Genomic DNA, 23,288 nt, shown 5'->3' on the forward strand with positions numbered 1-23,288 from the left:
TGCTATATACCGCCTTCACTTTTAGCTAACTAAATATTTCATACCCTTACTAAAGGAATTGCTGGCGTGTGTGTATGACGTAATCGAATGGGCTGAAAATTTCCTTGTGGGCATGCCAGTAAATGTCTAGAGGAAAATAGCTGTATTCTTGTGATAATGACGTATACTATTGATGAAATGAAACGCCGAACATTTCATTATAGTTTACGGACCAAGTATACTAAAATAGAGTAGCCAAATAGATTTGGCTCAGTGTGTCTTGATTGGAGGCCGGGAAGTAATGATGTAATCTTATTCCAGGTTCGTTTGGTTTGTTTTGCGTGAGCTTCTCTCCATAAACTATGCCAATGTCGCTGTGTAACATCTTGATGTCGTGAAGGTACCGTGCACAGTCGGGGTCATCCCACGAGGCCGACATCCACGAGTCATACAGCCCACGAGTTCGCAGAAAAGATCCACGAGTTCGACACGAGGTAAAAAACGTCCCACGAGTTCGACATTAGGCCTACATCACGGGGCTTAATGTGTCGGTCTCGTGGGCCTTGCTTGCTGAGTGTCGAATTCATGGGCCTTGTTTGCGCAGTCTCGAACTCGTAGGCCTGGTTTGCCTAGTGTCGGACTCATGGACCTTATTTGCTTACTGTCGAACTCATGGCTGGATGACTTGTGGGTCGTACAACTCGTGGGCTGTTGGACTCATGGGCTGCATGACTCGTGGGCTATATGATTCGTGGGTGTCTAACTCGTGACGTGCACTCGTACAGTCACGCTGCGTGCTTTCCATTGATTGATGCTGTCCCGTCCACATTGATTTGGAGGAAACCGAAAACAAAACAAAACAAAAATACGGACCGTACACTGACAACGTGGCAGAGTATTACATGGCAGCAGGGTCGCAGGAGGAGCACCTTAAAGGCAGCCGGTCGTCGCAGGCGATTCGCAGCTCAGTAGAAAAGCACGACAAGCTGCTCCTCCCGTTATTGTACCCCCGTACGTACCGAATGCCGAACACGACGCTACGCAGCGCACCAGCGAAAACCTGAAGGGGCACGAGCGCCGTGCGAGCTGTCCACTGTAATTTCAACATGGACGCCCGAATACCTACCGAATGGGGCCGAATGGGTGCATGCACAAAACCGCACAACAGCCATGCGCATGAAAATCTCTCCCGGTCCGCGACACAACAAGTAGTGAGAGCTGTAGGGTGTACGTACGTACGTATCTGGCTCCAGTCTCTGTTTATATGCACTATGGTGCCAATTTCAGCAATCTAGGCAATAATATTTAAAAATGTCTGAAAATATTATATAACAATATCATAAATTATTCATATATTACGTTGTTTAATATTTGGTATTTATAAATATGCTTTGATGAAGAAATATTAAAACTCTAAGCTTCATGTATAGCAAGTTGCAATGCATATGGCCATATGGCAGGTTGTTATGATCTCATCGTGCAATGTTGTCTGCTGCGTCAGCTGCATGTGTTATACGTACAGCTTACAGTACGTTGGGCCGGATCGTAACATAACAAAGTTGATAGAAAGTCGTCGGTACCGGTATGTCAGTATCAATATTGTGTGTGGTATGCGAGTACTGTTTGCAATAAAAAGTGCTGTACTGTTTCGGCTTAGCCTTGGCTTTGGTTTAGTAATGAAACCTCACAATGGAGATCAAACAGCCGTCCAACTCGAGGCAACGTATCTACTTGTTTGACGCTATCGACGAGTGGAGAACGCAGAGAGACGTGTTCTTAGCTGGAGGACAAGTAAGAGACCAGAGGGGGAGGCTTCAGCGTCAGCGTGCCGATGAAAATTTTGCTTTCCACTTGCTGGAGTTGCATGAACAGTTTTGCAGGAATTTTTATTTAGAGTGTGCAAATTCGTGTTACGACATGCACGGTGGAATTGTGTTGCCACGGCTTACGCCAATCAAGCAACCCCAGCTGGCCAAGTCAACAACTTCAAGGAATCCAGATCCAGATGATGTGTAAGTAGAAGTCTACACATGAATCAGTGATTGAAGTGGAATGACTTTTTCTAATCTAGTATCAGTAACTTTAGGGCATTTGCGTTTGATCGACAAGTAGGCCTATTTTTCTATGTATAATTCCGCGTTCTCATTTATGTCAAATTATGATAATGCCGTAATTGAAATGACATTTGCTGGGTCAGTTTAATGTCATTAGTCCCATTAAATGAGAAATTTTTCATATCAATCATGTTATGCAAATTCCCCAAGAATATGATTTAGGATTTGCAAATAAATAAAAAAAAAAATGAATAGATCTATCGCAAGCTCCATCATACATGTCGTCTAACCCAATAGATCTGGTAGAACTCTAACGTTTAAACAGGGGAACTAAAGGTTCAAAGATGATAGATCTAACAATAATAGATTCTAGTTTAGGCCCTACTTCGACTTGAAGGTATGTCGGTTGGTGCACGGCCCCCTTCTATCACGGCCACAGTTACACTGTGCAGTGCAACTGTGGCCGTTGGCCCTGCACGAGCACAGTCGCTTCCGGTCCCCGTCCTGAATTTACACACGCCAGGGCAAGTATGGTTGGACCTACTACTAATCGACCGCCTAATGTTTATCTGCTTGATAAGAATATTTAACACTGAAATTCACGTAAAAAAACTTGACCTACGTGATTGAGAAAATCCAGCTCTATCAAATGCCGTTGTTCCGTTTTCGATTCGAAGTTTCAGTGCAAAAAGATCGCCGACGAACTTGCGTGGCCTCGTTTCAGCTCCCCGCGGTAAATCGCGTTAATAGGATCGACCGCTGTTTTTGCATTGACAATGCACGCAAACCGAGTTGTATTGAACACCGTGTTGTACGAAGCTTTTTAGAAGCCTTTTAGAAACTTCCATAGACGTTACATTGTGCTGTCATTACGATTCGGTGAAAATATTAATTCGAAATTTTGTCCTTGATTAAAACCATTAATGAACAATGAATTATCGCGTTTTCCCACACCATCCTCATCTACATTCAAAGCCAATCCATTTTTATGTGCTTTGCGCGCAGATAAGTGCGTACTAAGTGTTCAGTGCGCGAATTATACGCGGTCGTAAGGGTGGTCGATATGTAGTAGGGCTATACACAAGACACAGGGTCTCCGACCCAATCGTCCGCGTTTAGAATGGACAACTTGGCGGTAATATCCGCTACCCATGACGATGTGTCATCGTCCATGATGGCCACCCTACCTATATATAATCTGATCTGACGATTACAGTGTAGTTAACGACTGACGACGATCGACGGTGCGATGAAGAGAAGGCGTACACTGTAGTCGTACAAGTATAGGCAGCTAGCTACTATAGCTCATGCGAACATTGCATCACACAGTACCGTGCCATACATTCAATTCACATTACACAAAACGTACTCCCCGCGCTCAGATCAATCAAGCGAGCAAACGAGATACTATAGCGCGATACATTGCTTTAGGGATGTCTTGCGCACACACACATTTCGCTTCGTAGCAACTTCGGAAGCGAGTTTACGTGCTGCCGCCCGCGGCTGAAATATGTCCATGTATCCTCGCGACTGGGTGTCTTTAAACGCTCCCCAATAGACCATTGTAGTTATCATTTGCAGGTCTGAAATCTAGACTACTGCTAATGAGCCTCTGTCGCATTCTGGGTTCATTTGGCTCACTCTCCATGATACATGTTCTGGATTGTGTGTGTAATCGTGCGTCTTTCCGAAGAGAATATTAAACTCTTTTCGCTCTCTTCAAATCGCTCTCTTCAAATCTTCAAATCGCAGTCCACTCATGATCTCTGCTCATTAGAGCGTCTGTCGTGCCTATCAAAATCATAATGGTCAACTGCGCTTTCCTTATTGCTGTTTTCTACCTGCGTTCTGCGTTCATTTTAACTTGCTGGCGTTGGGAATGATAAACAGAGAGGGAGACTCGATTCACATGGCTGTGAACTCATTTAGGATTACACGCTTCACGAAACAGAGGTTGAGGTTGCAACCAGCCGTTGTCACCAGACCTGTCCACATCGTATGGCAAATAGTCTGCGGGTTACATTATTGAACCGAGTTCCATTAACATCACTTTTATACACGATTTTTAAACCCGCCCTTGTATAAAAGGTGACAGATACATCGTAAGGTCGAATTTATTTTGATGTTTGCCTTTAAAGGCACATTGCACCATGCAGTCGCTAAACTGGTGCATGCTACATAAAGAGCATAACACTGTTACTATACGTCAAACGTTTGAAATGTTTCGTTTTTACCGAAAGTGAAACCACAGTACTCCTTTCGTCAAATCCACCGCAATAAGTTTTTGCGACAATCGTTTTATATACGTTAACTATAGCAGGCCTACATACTTATACAAGCTATGGACGAATAAAAATGAATAAATGAATAAATAAATAAATGAATGAATAAATAAATAAATGAATAAATGAATAAATGAATAAATAAATAAATAAATAAATAAATAAATAAATAAATAAATAAATAAATAAATAGAACTAAAACATAAAAAAATAATTCAAAGATGATAATGAACAGGACTCTTCTCTTTCTCTCTCTCGTCTCTCTCCATCTCTCCCTCTATCCCTCTCGTATTCTAGAATTTACCACTTGAGTGAGAAAGAGAAAACATATCCTGTTGAGTGAATATGCGTGATCTATGAATGTGTGTGATGAAACTTATTCAGATGTGAAATGGGTAGTAGAAAGAGAATAAGAGAGGGAGAGATAGAGAGAAAGAGATTGAGATAGATCAGCAGAGACACCGTACACTTAACCCGTTCGTTACGGCATTCTGAAATCCCCGTAAACATGACTTGGGACCCACCATATCCCTGGCGGTAAAGGATACGTCATGATGTGCACGAATCCTTGTTTACAATTATACCTTCATGTCAGTATGGCACGGCAATCAGACATCCACTTGCAAATTAGAAAGAGAAGATTTTTATTCTCTTTTTGTTTTCCCTTTTTCCTCCAATATACCGAGATTGCCCCGAACAGCAATTTAACGCCGGCAGAGAACTTTAACTTGACGGACCGAAGGTTATTCTCACTGCCGTAAATGTCTAGTTTCATCCTTCTCTCACGATTGAATGTCGCGCATCAAGGAGGTTGCCATGACAATGGGGCTCTCTGTCGATAACGACCTCCAGGCACCTGCATGTGACTATATAGGGCCACGTCTAAATGATGACGCGTGCCTTATTCATGTTCCCTCCTCCTACCTGTGGAACGCGGAGAAAAATGTGCTGATGACTTCATCGGCAAGGGAGCACTAGAGGGCCGTGACATGACTGCATCTAGATTTCAGATAGGAGAGGCAATTTTGTTTTCTGATTTTACAGGGAGTCAGATAGAATTTTGTGAACGGAGTCGTGAAGTGAATGGGGCACGGGTATAGATCAGATAATGGATTTAATAAGAAATATCGTCTATAACTACAAATGTATTTGTTTATTACTGTGTTTGCAACTGTTCGGGCAGAGAGGCTCGTATCAAAATCCTAAGGAATGATAAGCAATCAATAATATCTTACCTTTAAATTCCAGCTTGTTAAACCTTTGGGAAAATATCATAATTATAGTTCTTTACGAACTTGTCATATACCATTATCCACAACGTTGTAAACCAACGGAAGCAATTTTGATTGCAATCCGATATCACCATTATTTCCTTGTGATACAAAGAAAGATGAAACATTCCATGCAAGAACTATAGGAGTAAAAGTCAATCCTGTATTTCGGGGTAGTTATAAATGCACGATAAGTCACCAGACGCAGCTTGCCCAAACTATTTCCTTTGTAGCCACATTTGCTGCACCCCCCCCCCCTCTCTCTCTCTCTCTCTTTCTAATATGGTGTGTATAGGCCTATAACTCAGTATATGTCAGTAAGCGCCAAATTTCCACGTAGAACAGGGTAGTCAATTACTTGATGATGTTATGTTCAAGAAATCTTGTATATTCTTTGTTCACGAATAACACTCCTTGAAATGTAACACGTCAGATATCACTGGAAAGATTTTATTTTGCTGTATCTTATGATGGACCTACTTTGAAATGTTTAAAAATGGCGCTTTTGCGATAACACCATGTTGGGATGCGTGTGTGTGTGTGTGTGTATGTGCATCGGGTTTTCGGGAAGACATTTAGTGCAAATATTGATGGCAAACAGACCATTGGTGTGCCTGCTGCGCTTTTTGGTAAATATTGCTGAATAAGATTGTAGCAAGCCTGCATGGCATGGCGGGATTGGGATGCGATGTGATAAAAAAATGGAGTCTAAAAAATGAGACTATGCCTAAATCAAACCGGATCTTCAAAACGGCAGAAAAACGCGTTGACGGCACGTTTCGCTTTTACTCGCTGAAATTTTGACTCACACTTGGGGAAAGAGAATATTGAATGTTTTGATGGTGCAGTTGAGAGAGAGCAGTGCTGTGTAATGATAATGGAGCAGTGGCGCTGATAGGTCGAATGCTTGCTCCGTCGTCGTCCAAAAAACCGTTGCGGGTTCAGTCGTCCCTGCTAGCAGCCGATCGAGGTTTCCACCCCGTACGCGGGCCCCCCGCTATGAATAATTTAGGCGAAGTTGCCAGGCGCATTAACGGAACCCGCTGTACGGAAAAAGGTAGGGCGAGGCAAATTTTTCGCCTAGAAGGCAACGTCCTTTCCCTCAACATGCATAATCAAGGCCTGAAAGAGAGCTGGGAGAAAAGATAAAATGGATTTATCGAACTCCTCGGACAACGACTTTGTGGGGATGTTATCAGTGCAATTGCGGATTGGACGTAAGCTTTCGCGAGGGCTGTGAGACTTAATAAGTCGCATACCGCAGGTAGAAGATGCCAAAGCGCGTAGCTTGGCGTTTTGCCAGCGAAATGAAAAGTACTGACGCTAGGCATGAAAGCCATATGCGTACGTACTCATATCTCCACTTTGGTTTTCTATTGGCATCGGGGCATGTCTTGTTAATGTCCATGCCTAGAATTACGAAACCCTTTACTGTACAGTATGTCCCCCCACCCAAAAAAAAAAAAAGAAATACAACGGGACCTTCCGCAATGATAACTTTAAAAATAGTGAATCAATCCAAATACAATTTCAGGGTAAGAAACTATAACTCATTGCCCACATCTTACAGAAAACCCCATTCGATATCCTTCAGTGGTCAAAGAGAAATGAGGAATTTTGTAGAGCATGTCAATAATCACTTCCTTCCAAGTTCTGTCTATTGTGTTCACAGACAAGAGCATCCAAGTGCTAAACTTTGAAGAATCAGAATCATGACATGCTTTACTAAAATCCACATTTCTCTGTGACCGCTTAACCAGATTACATGGGGTTCTCTGCAAAATAGAGCTAAGATGTAATATTTTAAGACCCTGAAGTAGCATATAGACAATTTAATCATATTGGGTGTTAGAAATGGGAAAATTTGATTGTAAGTTTTGGGGGGACATACTGTACAGTATGTCCCCCAAAAATATTGATAATAAAGACGAATGATCACCAGTCGTTTTTATTATCCTTTTAACCATTAATGTAGTCATTTTCAGTTTTCTTTATTAGTCTTGGTCTTTCTGCTGAGTTGTTCGTATTAAGAGGAAACGACATCGTCATTGCGATTGCTAGGTAGAGGATGAATTTTGCAAATTCGAAATGGGGGGGGGGGAGGAGGATTTTTCCCCAAAACTGTTGAGTCTTAAGCTCAAAAATAAATGTGACAAAGTTCAAATAATATATATATATATATATATATATATCTCACCAGTCATCGATTTTCAACCTTGTCAATAATTCAGTGTCATATCATTAATGCACTTATCTTCACGTCTTATGAGGCCATTATTCGTCGTTTCACTTTACTTCCATTCATTTACTAATTGCATGACCCTCCAGAGCACGGTCTGTTGAAAACTGGCCTTGAAATCGGTTTCGAAAGTGACTTTAATAAATCATCAGTATACTCAAGCTCGGAGTTGCACCGCGGTGAATTTATACGATTGTCACGAGTAATAGAAAGCAGCGCAGGGTTGCATCTGATCATTAACTTTTTAGAGCTTTACATTAATGTCAGTATCGCTTTTGTGCGTCATGTCATCCGCCAATCGTTGATGATGTTATAGGAAACGAATTCGGTCTGTCAGAAAAAAAAAACACCCTTAATTGACATCATCAAACTTTTTTGTTTATGTTTTTTAAAATCATTCCTGATATATTTCATCTTTGTATCGCGACATATCAATACCATGCCGAACTGGGTCACATGGTTCAGAAGGAATAAAATGTACAAGAATTGATTACTTACAGAAAATAAGAAAATGATACTGTTGAATGACTAAAAAAACTATGATGTTCGACGGTATCATGCAGATCAGGGGCAATGTATCTCACATTATAATGTTATGAAGAACTAGCTGTAGAGAGTACTTAGAAATGCACGGATATCGTTTAAAAAAAAACAGAGAGAGAGGAAAATATTGCGGGAGACTATGAAAACAAGCAGATACAAAGAGTTACTTGCAGATTGTGTATATAGAGTCTAGTGAGACTCGTGAATGATTGCAGTTCGAAGACAAGCTTCGGCCATGCACGCCATCAGCACGCACACAACACACAAATCTCCATGCTCCCGTTTTTCCGCGGCGCCACGAAAAAAATGGCGGGAATTAATGTAGGAACGCATGCGCAGTGCAGATGACGGTGAAACACACCCATATTCCCCCATTTCGTCCTCACAGTGTCTTTTTGTGTGAAAATCTCACTGTCCGCGAGGTTAACTAGCCACTGCTGGCTAGATCCTCACGACAGAGCGTGTTTGCCTCCGTTTTGGCCTGGAAATTCCAAGAAAAGATCTATTCTAGATTCCACTGGCTCCATGGATGGAGGGATGGCGGCCAATTAAGACAAATTCCCTGTTCGCTTTATCGGCGTCTAGCTGGATTTTGTTCTTCTTTAGAGACGAGATTGTTACGAACATGGCCTGTGCTGATTATTATAAGAGCAACATGACCCCCTCTCACTCAAAAAGGTCTGATGTTTCTGTAAAAGGACAAAGATCTTTGGAACGCTCTTTAGACCATAATTATATTGAATAATGTGTGTATGTCTGTAGAAGGTAGTTGTACATATCTGATGTACATTTTCATCGTTTCTTTCAGATATATGGTCTGATTGGATTCGTTATCATGAGCGATGTTAAAGAATATGATGACAAAAGAGATTTTTACTGAATCATTTTGTTGAAACCACCTTTGGCGGTTGAGTTGTGTTGGCTCTAATCACTAATCACTTAAATTTCCTTGAGCAGTAATTTAGTGCTTAAAGGGGAAGGCTAGTAACTGATCAGTGGGAATCAGTGGAAATGCTGGGAGATGATTGTTCCAATCCTTATGGGATTCATTCAAGAGTTCATTGTATATCTATTGTTGTGTGAAAATGATTTGCTTCAGAACGGTCTCATATTCAAGTAATGTGCAGATTAATGCTCCGTCACTGACCAGGGACGCTAACTTGGAAGCATTAAACTGCACATTACTTGAATATGAGACCATTCTGAAGCAAATCATTTTCACACAACAATAGATATACAATGAACTCTTGAATGAATCCCATAAGGATTGGAACAATCATCTCCCAGCATTTCCACTGATTCCCACTGATAAGTTACTATAGCCTTCCCCTTTAATTGCATTTCAATTATGGTTTTAGTACATAAGAATAGAAAAATAACCCTCTCAATATTTTGTTTTACCTAATTTCTTCTACAAAACTATCTCTCTTTACCCACTTCGTTCTTCCTAATTTTGTTTCCTTTACTGTCTTATTCTGTTCATCCTTTATACTCGATGTGAGAGTGGTTGGAGGATAGGCCTACCCATCAAAAGGAAATGAAAAGTGGAAACCCATCACAAAAGGCATCAGCTCATAGCATTTAACGCTCACCATAGTCGATGACTTAAGCCAATGTAATCCTGGCACTTTTTTGATAACTGTGATTCTCTCAAAAAGACAAGGACTTCGAAATGCAGAATTAAGTCATAACACTGTTCGCATCGCATACTAATAGCATGCACAATAATATTGTATGTGCGTTTGTGTGTATGTGTGTGTTGTGTGTGTGGTTGTTTTGTGTGTACTCCAAAGGTTTCAAATTTGCGCTCGTGCTATTGTAATACTAACAGCGGATATTCTCGTGCGTACGTTGTGATTAAACACGTGCTTGAAAATGTTTTCACGCTTCTTTTTAATAAAGCTCATTTTGTCTGACAAACTAGTTTTTCTTCAGCGCTGTGCGGAGTGACCGCTCTGTGTTTTAAATGCTGCCAGGGATGTAGACAGCCTTTAGCTACTCAAGTAATCATGTATTGTATCAAAAAAGCTTAAATTGTTTTATGAAAAAGAAAATGACTGATTGCACAAATTGAATCCAGGGGGCAAAAGGGGGAAAGACTAATAGCATTAGATTGAACAAATATGACATGCTCCCCGAGCGATCCTAGGAGATGAAGTAACCATCTAGATTGGGACTTTGAATTGCCCGATAGCTAGGCTAGCTTGATCTTCTCTCTGCGGCAAATATTTCCTAAGAGAAGTGATTTATGATTAATTGCCTTTCATCAGGTCGAATTGAACACAAAGTATCAGTCGGACTCATAAATCATGACAACACAGCGGGCCCAGGATTAAACTGAATGCGTCTGCGACCCCGCGGGTTTTTAGCATTAAACAATGTTTTTATTGCCACAACATAGGGTGGGAATAGAAATCTGGTACACCAGTGAAGAAAATGTCTCCTCTTAGTCCAGCGGAGTGAGTGATAGTATAGAAAAAGAGGAGAGAAGGGAAAGAAAGAAGGATTAGCGTGAGACAGGAAAACTGATGATGCAAGAATTGTCATCTATTTTTATTCTGAAAGGACAGTGAGGGGTTGGTTGTTTTATGAAAATGTGTTAATAATGTTGTCCTCACATGCAATTCTGGTTACAATATAATCACACTCTGTGGGATTCGTCCTTCTTTGGGTCTTTGTTGCTTTTCTGCATCTAGGTTTAAGATTGAGTATCATGGTCCATCGAAATACTAACTTTAGACAGAGGGAAAGCTGTTGTTGCTGCTGTTTCGCATTCTCTTTCTTTTTATTCATTACTCTCATTTCTGTGCCTGTTCTTTTCAGTTAACAGTTTTAAGCTGAGTGTTTGTCACACAAAATGATATAGACGTGCTATGGTATACGAATCATAATGTATGAAGATGACAACAAGTATATATGGGTAAAGCAAAAAAGTAAAGAAAATAAGCGAACATTAAAATATATATCAAACAAACTTATTGTCTACCGTGATAATGAAATCATGAACGTTCCACTATATCCGGCAAACTAGGCGGGAAGGTTTTTTTGTCCGAGTGAAAACAGTGAGTCTTAATAATTCAAAATATCGCGAAACAGACGACTAAGCTAAGTGGTTATTAAAATTTTTCTCTTACCTGGTGCAGGAACCATGCAGTAGAGGAAAAAACAAAGTACCTCCACATATTCTCGTTGTGTGTTCATGCGTGTAGATGCGCAGGGTACGTTGGGTGGGATGATGAATAGGAAACTCTTTTCATGAAGGCGTATTAGCACTGAGGTGAAATAAATTAATTAAATTGATTGGACGTATAGCACACACACTTATAGCCAATTGCTTGCTTTCAATAGTGCCAAGTGTTCGCTGGTTCCGTCGACTTTACATGTCTGTATTGAGGAGAGCAGCGAGGAAATACGCGGGAGGAACAGCGACAGCCACACCCTGCCTACCAATATAATATCAAATACCAATACACACGCAAGGATCCGCATAAAGATGCATTAGGTTACTCCATCACCTGTATATGGGCCCAGCAGACAATGCATGTTGAGAGCCCGCCCCTATAGGAACCATTTCGTTTTGATGTACTGTAATCATGATCTGTTGTCAGAAAAAAAGGCTGACTATTTACGAATGGTCCTATAAAATAAGCTTCGAGTTTCTGATCACTTCAGAAATGATTATCATAGTGTTTTTCATGAACGTTTTTGTGTATAATGTGTCGCTATTATATCGCGCTGATGCCAATCCAAACCAGTGTGTGTGCATGGCTCAGGTGTACAGTCAGTTACATCGCTGCCTTCTAGACATCTAAAGTGACTCCACAACCTGCCAACCATGCAGACGATGGTTATTAAGAGACAGAGTGAAAGAGGGAGACACTCGAGTAAGTTGCCATGGTAACTGGAGATTCATCCACGTTGCAACAGGCTGACACACTAGGATCTGTGCTCTCTCACCCAAGCACATCCTACGATACGGCATATCATCGTATCAAGATACAGTATTCCCTGTTGTGGAACGCCACTATAGGAGCTGCGATATTACCACTATTTTATGTCATTAACACAAACAGGTTAAGAAAAACAAAAGAAAAGAAGGAGAGTTGAAACTTACATTAACATACACTACTGTCTTTTTCCTTATATCCACGTGTGTACGTATTAGGTGTACACGTGTATGATTATAGTTAAGTCCATATTAAAAGTTAAAATGTTGATTTACAATATCGTGTTTTTATTACAGTGTGTGTGTGTGTGTGTGTGTGTGTGTGTACTCGTCTATACTTTATTATTGCTTTAAAAGGACAGTAGACCCACCCATAATCTTGAGTTTGTAGTAAAAGTAATCTTATTCAACCGTCCTTCATCAAAGCATCGCCAGTTTCCTCGTCCGACCTGATGGAGCTGTCATAGCTCTTTCAGACCCCCCCCCCCCCACCTCTATATACTCTGGAGGGACATTGTGCCACATTATTTACTAATGAGTTCGGCAGTAATGCATGTACAGTCATAGCGCTACCCGGTACGTTAATCACCAGTATAGTGAAGAGCGATTTTGTATTTTTCTAGGGTATCAGATATCATTTCATAATATGCGGCGTATTATCATCACCTAATGAGTCAAAAATGTGAATGATGATTTGGATTTGTGCCATGTTCTGCATCTACACCCATCCGCATATAATACGTCCAGGAGAATATGTCATGCCCCCTCCCCCCTCACCCCTTCCCCTTCTTCTAACTTTAAGGTTGATGAGCTGGTTGAGGTAATGGAATGTCCATCAGTTGGAATGATCAGCTAGAATTCAACGTAAAATGGATGCTAATGATGGCATCTCTCTCTGCATGATACTAGTCTGTCATCCAGTAAGCCTATATACATTCTTGTGTAGGTGGTAAGAGCAGACTCATAGCTACGCAGGTGATAAGCATCATAGAAAAAATGCAGATGAGGAAATAATAGATAACAATCATTATAAACTACTACATCTGTTGTCCCCACAAATATTCATTTGTGTCCTTTGTATCATGCTGTTTTGAAACGGAAACCAAAAAATTCTATGAGTTATAACATGAATTCAAATGGCATCAAAATCATAAACAATGTTAATTACTCGCATTCCTGTATGGATTATTAGAAATTCACAGAAAAATTCTTAAACTTCAAATATTGAAAACACGCATAACTGAATAGATTGTAACCTTAGCATAAACAATACAGGAACTTTACTTCATTTGAATTTCAATGTTCAATTCAATATTCAATATTTCAGTTTTATCATCTATACACTTCTATATAGAGTCTATCAAAATATAGCCAATTAACCGTGGGCATACACACATGTGCAAAATATCAAGAGACGAAGAGAATTGAAGGTGGGGGGAAAGATATGACACCGTGTTCGAGTCACGGATGAACCAGAGAAGACATGATAATATTATAAAGCCCCTTACTGGGGGCCGGGGATGGCTTAACTCAAGGCACATGTGATCGAAGAAGCGGTCTGCCGCGCGCTTTAATTGAATTAGCCTTCATTTTTACGAACATTGAAGCTCAACCCATACGCTACATATTTACCCAGCATCCCATTTGGCATTTGAGCCAATTTCCATTAAGATGCGGCGTATGTATAACGTCCCTCTTACAGACTGCGCAGGTATATAGGAGTCTTGACAATCTAATATTTGTATGTAGGGTTTGGCAATCTAATATTTGCGAGGATACCTGTAGGTGGTACTGTTTTATTCGATAAGATAATGATAAGTATGATGCCTTCTAAAGCCTTGTCCCTTGATTTCTAATTCTCTTTTCTTCACACCTTGCGTGGTTAACTCACCATTTGAATGCGAGCTAAAGATAGAAGCCGTGTAGTGAAGTTGTCCTACTCACACTTAACTGGGTTAGCAGTGACAAAAGATAGTGTTCTACAATTCACAGTCATTCCAAACCCTAAAGGAACTTGGCACTAATCTTAGGAAGAAGCGTTTTAAGCAAAAAATAATAATGATAATAAATTAATAAAAAAAAAATAACACGGTGGTTCAACCCAACCATTGGTTGCACAGTGTTAAAAACACGAGTGGCCGGCCGAAGACACAGACAATAATTTACTCTTTTTTTTTTTAATTTCTTTCCCAGATGTCCAGCACGTGTTGCCTGCCTTTGGATGTACAGCTGAAATTGAAAATTGGATTATCCCTTTGCCAATGGAATCACAGAAATTAGGACCCTGTAGACCTTTAACCTTAAAGGTGTATATCAAAATAAACACAGGAAATGTGTAATCATATTAAATACTAGAGTTCTTTGCAAACAAGAGCACGCTCTTGCTATAATAAGTATTATGTAACACTGCATGTTTAGCCTCTTAAAAGCACAAAGATTTTGTGATGAACAAATAGCCCCCCCCCCGTAAAAAAAAACGTACAAACACAAAAATCAATATGAGTCCAATTGAAAAGTGTTCCTGATATCTCACCTATCACACTTAAAAAGAATTGAAAATGAAAAATTTCTGAACTATTTCGTTCAGAGGGCATGAGAAAGATTATATGCATATAATATGTTTATATCAGCAGTAGATAACCCGTGTGTAGTCAGCGTCTACTGTCCCATTTCCGCCCGGGGTTTTCTTTTGTCAAGGTCGTCCAAAAATAAAGCACTATGCAGCTTTCTCAGGTGATTTTCTTGGAGAAGAAAATGTCACCATGTGATCTTATTTTCATCGTTTCACTGTTGTCATGAAAATAAATATCTGATTTTACAGTGTTTTCTCCGTCAAATTATAAAAAAAAAAAAAGATGTGGGTCATTACAGTTCATCAAATCTAGCCAACAAGACACTGAAACGTAAATGCAGGTTAAAGTTGCTGACAGTGAACGGAATAAGTGACAAATTCTTCCAGATCCTTCTGTGCAGTTCGTTATCAAATATTCATATTAATACCCCAATGTGGCCCCTTCCCGCCCGCTTCTCGTTTTCTTCACATTAGTCAGCCGCTCAATGATTTGGAAACACAGGGGCAAATGTGGACGTCATGATATTACATGAGTAAAATGTCTAGTTGTTTTTCCTACTGTGTGTGTGTATGTGTGAATATGTGTGGGTGTGCACGCTAGCGTGTGTGTTTGTTTGTTTGTGTGCGTGTGTGCGTGTGCGTGCGTGTGTGTGTGTGTGTGGGCATGCGTGTGTGTGTGTGCATGTGTTATAAAGATGAAATTTTCTTGGATGTCGCGTCTAACTATACATGGAATGACGTGACGATTTAAGCGATGATTAAGTGGTGAATTTTAAACCAGAGTTTTACTATTTATGTAAGTCAGGTTTCTTCTTGTGGACTGGTGTCATTCGTAGATAATTACAGTAGATGGTTCTAGGCTATACACAGTTTCCCGCATAGTCTCATAAGTGTGATACTCCATCGGATTCAATCTCGCCTAATCTCTGTACTTTTCTCCTGTGCCTGAGATAGGCGAGTCTGATCCCTTTGTTCTTCGTCCCCTTCCGCGACACCAGGCTGTGAAAATTTGAATAATATCATCCCTCACAACCAGAAATGACCTGCCATATGTGAACTTTTTATTTTGCATTTTATGTGCAAATGAGGTATCGCTCACAGCTGAATTATAATGATACGAAGTTTTCGAACACGAATTTCGGTGGGGGAAAAAAAAAAAATCCCGCGCTAGCGCGTTTTTCCCCTGAGGAGGCACGCTTTCGCTCTAACTAAAGGACTTTTAATGCTGAGGTCAGAGAACACCGCTTGGGAAGGCGACGGTATCATAGTTACCTCAAAGTGGTCGGGATTGCATTTCACACCGCAGTCTGTGCATTGTGCCCGTTGACAATAGGCAGAAGCGCTTTTATCATCTCACCGCTGTTTCCATCCTCCCCCTCCTTTTTATTGCAATTTCTTGTACCTCCTCATACCTTTTCTTCGATAATGTCCTACCCAATGCTTAGCGTTGACACGTTTAGATTTTTTTTTTCAATCACATCAATGGATAAATAATACCTGTTTGACATTTCGATCTGAAAATAGCACAAGTCCATATTTCACATTAACGTTGATGGTCTTGCATCTAATTATGATAACATTTGAAGATGACATTTGGGTATCCTTGCTTTCCAGTATTCCCATGTTTATGAATTTTGTCAAAAATAGTCTTTAGCAAATATCCCCTGCCCACATCATCATCGTTTGTGGGTAAAAGTGTTCATAATCGACCAGTTCGATCAAAACCCGATTCGTCTCCTTCTATAAATAACGCACTGTCGTGATCACCCACTGCGTAGGGGCAGATAGCAATGCATAATAGTTCCACATCTGGGGTAGATAGTGTTAACATAGGCAGCAATATGACATGCTGTCTAAAAAGAATCTTCGAATCAACGCGCTGCTGTCAAGGCTGTTTTAAGGTTGGTTTTGTTTGTTTGTTTGTTTGTTTGTTTGTTTTGGGGTTGTTGTTTTTTTGTAGATTGTCTGTTGGTTTTTAATGATGTGGTATCTTGGGATCAATAGTGTGATGTCGAGGATGTCAATAGTGGAGCTAGAAATTTATGCACCATCATCCAGTTTCGATCGCCTCTCGCAGTCGGCATCGATGCTGCATTCTCTGCTCGTCTTTAGAGAGAGAGAGGGGGGGGGGAGGAGGTGGAGGGTGGGGGCATGCAGCTCATCTGATTCCGTCATCGATCGAACCTTCCGATTTCTCCTTAAAGTAATCCCAAACCGTCTTTCCTCCGTCTTGGTCGAGAGATTTTTTTTTTCGCCGCAAGGAGTCGACCTTGAGAATTAATATCATTACACCGGTGAGGCTTCGATATGTTCAAATAAGCCAAAGGGGATGGGTCGCCGTGTTTTTTAAGTAGACCCTACGTGGTGAACACCTGCTGCCGATTTTAAAACTGCTGGCGTGAATTGGTAATGTGCTTCTCTGGTAAGAAGAACCGCGTAAACCTGGTCGTGCTTCTTTTGTTATTTATTTCTATTTCAAAATTATGCTCTTTATTCTTGAGAATGAGTCCACTATTACAATACCAACTGCTATATCATGTTCAGTGCGTTTGATGCCCCATTCCTCTCTGTCACTGGCCTTTTGTTTATTTAGAAATAATGTACAGCGCTTGTGAAGTGCACTGAAATAAATCAGAATTACTAATCAATCAAGTTTCAATGCACGAACGCGACAAGCAATATATATCCACGCGCGCGTGTACAGGTACACACGACTAAGAATATAGCAAGAGTATGGCAATAACATGTCTGGGAAATGTCACTGTATACTAGGACTGTGCTATCTACGGTAGACATGGTTGCTTTAGCTTTTCAGTTGACTTATTACCTGCAACTGGACCATCAAATCTTTGTCTTCTCACGTGATATTCCCTCTGAACATAACTGTATTGTAATGAATTGGCACGCAGGTGAATGGGATTAACTCTGCACATGCGAGCAACCTCGTGTCTTTTTTTTTTGGGGGGGGGGTGCGTTGGGGGCACTCCCTGAAAATTAGCCTCTGACTTTCCCGGAGGCTATTTTGTCACTTTGTCCCGAGTAATTCATGATTCATCACTGTGATACTGGGCGCATTCACGGCTCACGTGGCAGCGATTTCCTTCCGGGTCAGTGATTCAAACGGTCGATCAATTACAGGTATGCCTCCTCCATTCGTACGCTGGTGGCCGGGCGAACATAAAGTAGCTGCCGAGAAATACGTATGTGCCTCGCCCGTAGACGTATTATACTAGGCTTCACTCTAATACTAGCCAGTGCTGCTTTGTGAAGACTATCGTGGCGTCATGACTAACACTATGGTGGCTTTAAAGGAGCCATATCGTCAGAATAACAATGGCTATATTTAATTATTAACTACGGAACATACGCACACAAACACGGTACACGCAAAAAAAGAACAAACCAAATAATTTGCGTGATGATTTAGTTCGAAGTTTGTGCAGCATCGTTATTTTAGATGACGAAACGCTCAATGTGAAAGCAAGTTGTTCAACACAAGACTTTCCTTTTATAATTTTCCTTATTCACTGAGAGAAGCATCCGTGTGTTGTTGATGTTTTGATAAAACCTTGAATATGAACCCAAGTTTACTCCTCCAAGTTTTAAAAGCGATATTCAGGAGTATACTGACCCATCTATGAAACAAGGGTGCCATGTCTTGCTAGGCGACCAATGCGAAGCCCACCCGCCTGTTTGTTTTCTGTATCTTCTTTCATCCACTTAATCTATTGGACTCGTTAGCTTTATTTTGTTGCAAAGCTATCATAGATTATTAAAGAATTACTGCACGGGCGTGACTTGAGATACCATACCAAGCTAGTGGCCAGAGTAGTTCAGATTACATTGTCGTTATTAAACGAGAAAACCCCCTTATTGTGAGGTGTTCCCAAAATGTAAACGTATATCGTTCTACTGGAGGCTGAAAGCCAGATGGACGAAATCCGTGGCGCCTGTGAAAACACCACGATGTCTTTTCAGCTAACAGCGGGAGCAATGTGACAGTACACTCCGGCGTCCTCTTAACGCGGGCCATGTGATAGCCTTACCCATTAAAAATGGTAATTATGACACATATACCTCATAAGAACGGCAAACAAAGGGAGTTATATTTCTTTAAAAGCACATCAGAAATAGTTCTCATCGTTGAACATTAATACGAAGCGTTACTGAGACCAAGTGCTGCCGACTATTATTTTGTTTTTCTGATGGCTTCACAGTTTATTTCCCAAGTGGGGGAAACATTTATTACCAGGTAAAACCAATGCTTTTCAACAATGGGGGCCAGACAAAGGAAATTAATCGTTTATCGCTGGCACGCTGTCAAATTAGTTTTCTATGTCACGTGACTTGAATTGACGTCAACGCAGAACAATGCTGGAACAAAATCCGGGACGATTACAAAAATGTACATTAATTTCAAGCAATACGCATATCTTTTCTTTTGACACTTTTGTTGTGCTAGTACACGTTCCCATCACATATTCTTTATTCTTTAAAAATTTTCCCAGTAGATTCAGCTATTTCTATTTATTCGGCACATATCACGCGATTTGCATGCAAAATTACACACTTTGGTAAAACACTGAATAATGGCGATCGCCCATGTATCTTGGATTATTTCGCATCCATCATTATCTGCGTGTAGCCGCTGCTGTTTTATAATACACAATGCATTTCTTCGTCGCGCTCCTGATGCGAAAGATAAGCATATCTTATGCTCTTATGTCGCCACGGAATCTCCGAGGGGATGAGATAGGGAAAATTGTGAGATTGATGGGGATGGAGGAAGGAGAAAGGATTAGGATAGAGTGAAGAACGGAAGAAAAGGAGACAGAGGGAGAGAGCAAAAAGGAAAGAATGATAATCAAGACAACAGGAAAGGTGTAAAGATTCCGAAGATGATAGAGAAGAAGAGAGGAAGAGAAGAACATATCAAAGTATTTGATTAAGATGGAGAAGACAATGAGGAATACGATGTGAAAGGATGAAGACGGCAAATAAAAAAAAAAGACACCACACAGATGAAGCTGGAAGACAGGAGAATAAGCGTGGAAGGGAGCGAGAAAAGAGAGGTACATGTGAGACTTAAAATGAAGCGTAGTATAAATGAAGAAAAGAGGACTGTAGAAACTATACGGGAAGAGAGGGAAGACAGCTAGAATGAAAGAAATTTGAAGGGGGAAGAGAGAGGCGGCCTTTTGGCGTCTTTCATCTGTCAGGGACAGTATTCAATTTTTAGTGGGATTATACACTGCTCGCTGAGCTCATGAAAATTTGCTTCAAAATATTGTAGTCTTGAACAAGGAATTGCCCTACGGCAGTCACTTGAACATGATTAAATACAAGACCGACTGGAGACTGCTCTCAGAATACGAAATCTCTACTCGGCTCCAAACTGAAACAGTCACGTGTTATAGATCAATCAGATTCTATTTGTATGTCATGAATTGCGCTCGCCAGAAACTTTTTTTTTTCGAGAGAAAATAAAAATACAATATTCGTAATGCTGTGGCGACTGCGTGCGATTATTTTGGCACATCCTTTATCAAACCAACGTGCATTCAAACAGTCATACCATCTTGTTCCTCCGTGCAGGAGTCTGTTTCGCGCAAGTATCACTCTTTGCTGTGTAACGACGTGATGTTGTGCGAGTTCATGCTTATTCCAAAACACACACACACACACACACACACACACACACACACACATAAAACAAAAATAACAACGACAAAAAAAAAACGGTATGCATGTGTGTGCGTGTGTGTATTTTTTTTTTTTTCAATTTCTTCCACCTGTAGCGCCAATATTGACATATTTTCTCATGAGGGTTAATGCATTATGTTATTACCGGTATCTTGTTTCTTTACAATCTATGCGCGTATCACAATTATAATAAACATGTGAATTTTAAACACCGAAATCATATTTCATTTCATTTCTTTCTTTCTTCTCCGATTGATTGCAGTAAACTGTTGTGACTACGCACTGTGTCGATGTTTGCGGCGCGTCCCTTATGCCACCATCTTTGCCCTGCTCGTTCTCGCCGGCGGGCTCGCCCTCATGACGTACGAGATCCTGTCCATCGACGACACCGTGGAGCAAATGTTCCGAGGGACGCATCTCGATCCGACGGAGACAAAACAAAGCAGCAAGTTCTACCAAGGGTGAGAAAACAAATCAAAACAAAACAAACAAACAAACAAACAAACAAACCTTTCTAAATGAAGCTTTAGTTTGTATACAGTGCAGTTTTAGGAAGGCTGTAAATTATCTACCTATGTTGAATTCCTGGCTAAAGGCCATTTAGACAGACGCAAAACAAAGATCTGTCTACTCTCTAGTTTGAAGATTAGTGAATATGGACCGTGAGGTAACAGTTTAGATAATCACTAATTTTCTTCCAGGGGTAAGGCAGTGGCAGACATCTGCCTACTCCATTCGGGATGTGAATTTAACAAGGAAAAGAGAGGGGACAACAGAAGTAAATTGATATGACAAAGTAGCGAGTTAAGGATAAGACAAAAGCAAACATTCGACCGCCTTCAGAGGTTAGAGGTAGCAGGTCAGAGGTTTTTATAGTTGACAAAGAAGAAGAACAAGAAGAAGATGATGATGATGATGATGATGATGATGAACTAGAAGCATTCGTCAGTTTTTTTTTTCAAAAGTGAAAGGGAACAGATCCTTTAAGATGAAACGAAATAACTTGTTTGTCAAGAGTGATGAAATAAAATGATCTTAAATCGTCTTCAGTAGAGGGAATAATATTCTTAAAACAGGCACAGTAAAGCAGACAGCTATATAAAGGACAAGTGTAAAGTTAAAGGACAAAATTTATTTAAGGGTAAGACCAAGACATTGGAAAGTTTACTGACTTCATTCTGATGTTATATTTTCATAAAAAAATGAGAGGGTGCTGTATACATTCTAGTGTGTAATCACGCCCTTTTATTTTCTGTGAAGATGGCACATGATGTAAAAAATAAATACAAAAAACAACAACATGCGCAGACACCACCGACATGGACGCACCATTCAACATTTGACATCCTTATCACAAGGTAATGAATATAAAAAAAAAAAAATACTGTAGAATAAATGAGTGAGCTCTTTACGCAGTTCATCGTTAATTTATGCACAAGATGATCTAGATTCTTCATGTCCATTGTCATTATCATGATGGTGGATAGAAAATGGTACGCATTCCATTCGTCTGCATTGGTGTCTGCATTGAAGCTAATCAATCTATACGAGCGCGCTAAACAGAAATAGCATGGCAAGTTAACATACAAAATGCCATTTGTAGTATTTGTCACATTCAGTGTGCGGATGTATCAATTTCAAAAGCACGCCACATAGCTATATCACAAATTGCAAGGCCAAAGCGCGTCTCCAACCCTTTCGGCAGAGAGTTTTGGACAGAAGAACCGCTGACCTATACTTCGTGCCTTACTTCGTATGACTTTCTTGCCGACAGCCTCAATTTATCTTAAGCCCCCCTGGATTCCCAACTCGGGGCACTCCATCATCTGAGGGCCATCTCGTGTCTACCAGTGCAAACATTCTCGCGGGCCGGACCAAACGAGACTTGGGGTTTTGGCCACGCTGGACGGACCGAACGAACGAGATAGTTTTGTCGTGTACCAATGTCTCGGCCTAATCAAGTCTAAACAATGCAACTCCGAAATGAATTGAGACCCCATTCGTCACTGTAATTGCATTTGCAGGCCGTGATGTCACTCCGTGTCCAAACATCTTTCGATGTCGAACAGTCAACAACAGTTACTGTTGTGCTGTGGAGAGAGCTAGTTTTTATGTAGTCCTGCCACCTCTTGGGAAGCTCTCCTTCTTATGGCTGCTTTGTAGAAAGAAGTGATAATAGTGGATGACCTCTTGTATATGAGGTCATCCCACGAGTCATACAGCCCACGAGTTCGACATTGCAAAAAAAGGCCCATGAGTTCTACAGCCCATGCGTACTACACTCGGCATGTAAGGCCCATGAGTCCGACACTCGGCAAAAAGGTCCACTAGTTCGATACTAGGCAAACAAGGCCCACGAGTTCGATACTATTAAAGCAAAAAAGGTCCACGAGTTCGACACCTTAGCGACCCACGAGTTCGACATTACATCACGGGGCTTGATGTGTCGTGTGTAATGACAGGAATATCAGAAAATTAGTTCGATAAAATGAAAGCAGGGTCGTCCAAAATTATAATCTCTGATAGGATGACACACATACAAAAAAAAGAAATAGCAACCAATAAAGCAGAAGGCCAGCATTCGACAACACAAGATCCAAGATTGTCAGCACGCACGAAAAAAAAAAAAAAAAAAAAAGGTCCAGCGTTGCGATACCCCTTCTTTTTTTTTTCTTTACTGTTTCTTTGTCGCTCTAGAT

General features: G+C 40.7%; 1 protein-coding gene across 1 annotated transcript in view; it reads left to right on the top strand.

The window, feature by feature from the left end:
* LOC140235136 (neuronal membrane glycoprotein M6-a-like) overlaps positions 1-23,288 on the top strand; it is a 116,140-nt gene that overhangs the window by 62,452 nt on the left and 30,400 nt on the right. The window contains exon 2 of the mRNA XM_072315174.1: positions 20,852-21,050. Within this exon, the coding sequence (XP_072171275.1) occupies positions 20,852-21,050 (199 nt within the window). The remainder of the gene's footprint in view (positions 1-20,851; positions 21,051-23,288) is intronic.

The sequence above is a fragment of the Diadema setosum genome, chromosome 11, assembly GCF_964275005.1.
Source record: "Diadema setosum chromosome 11, eeDiaSeto1, whole genome shotgun sequence".
In the NCBI taxonomy this organism is placed as follows: domain Eukaryota; kingdom Metazoa; phylum Echinodermata; class Echinoidea; order Diadematoida; family Diadematidae; genus Diadema; species Diadema setosum.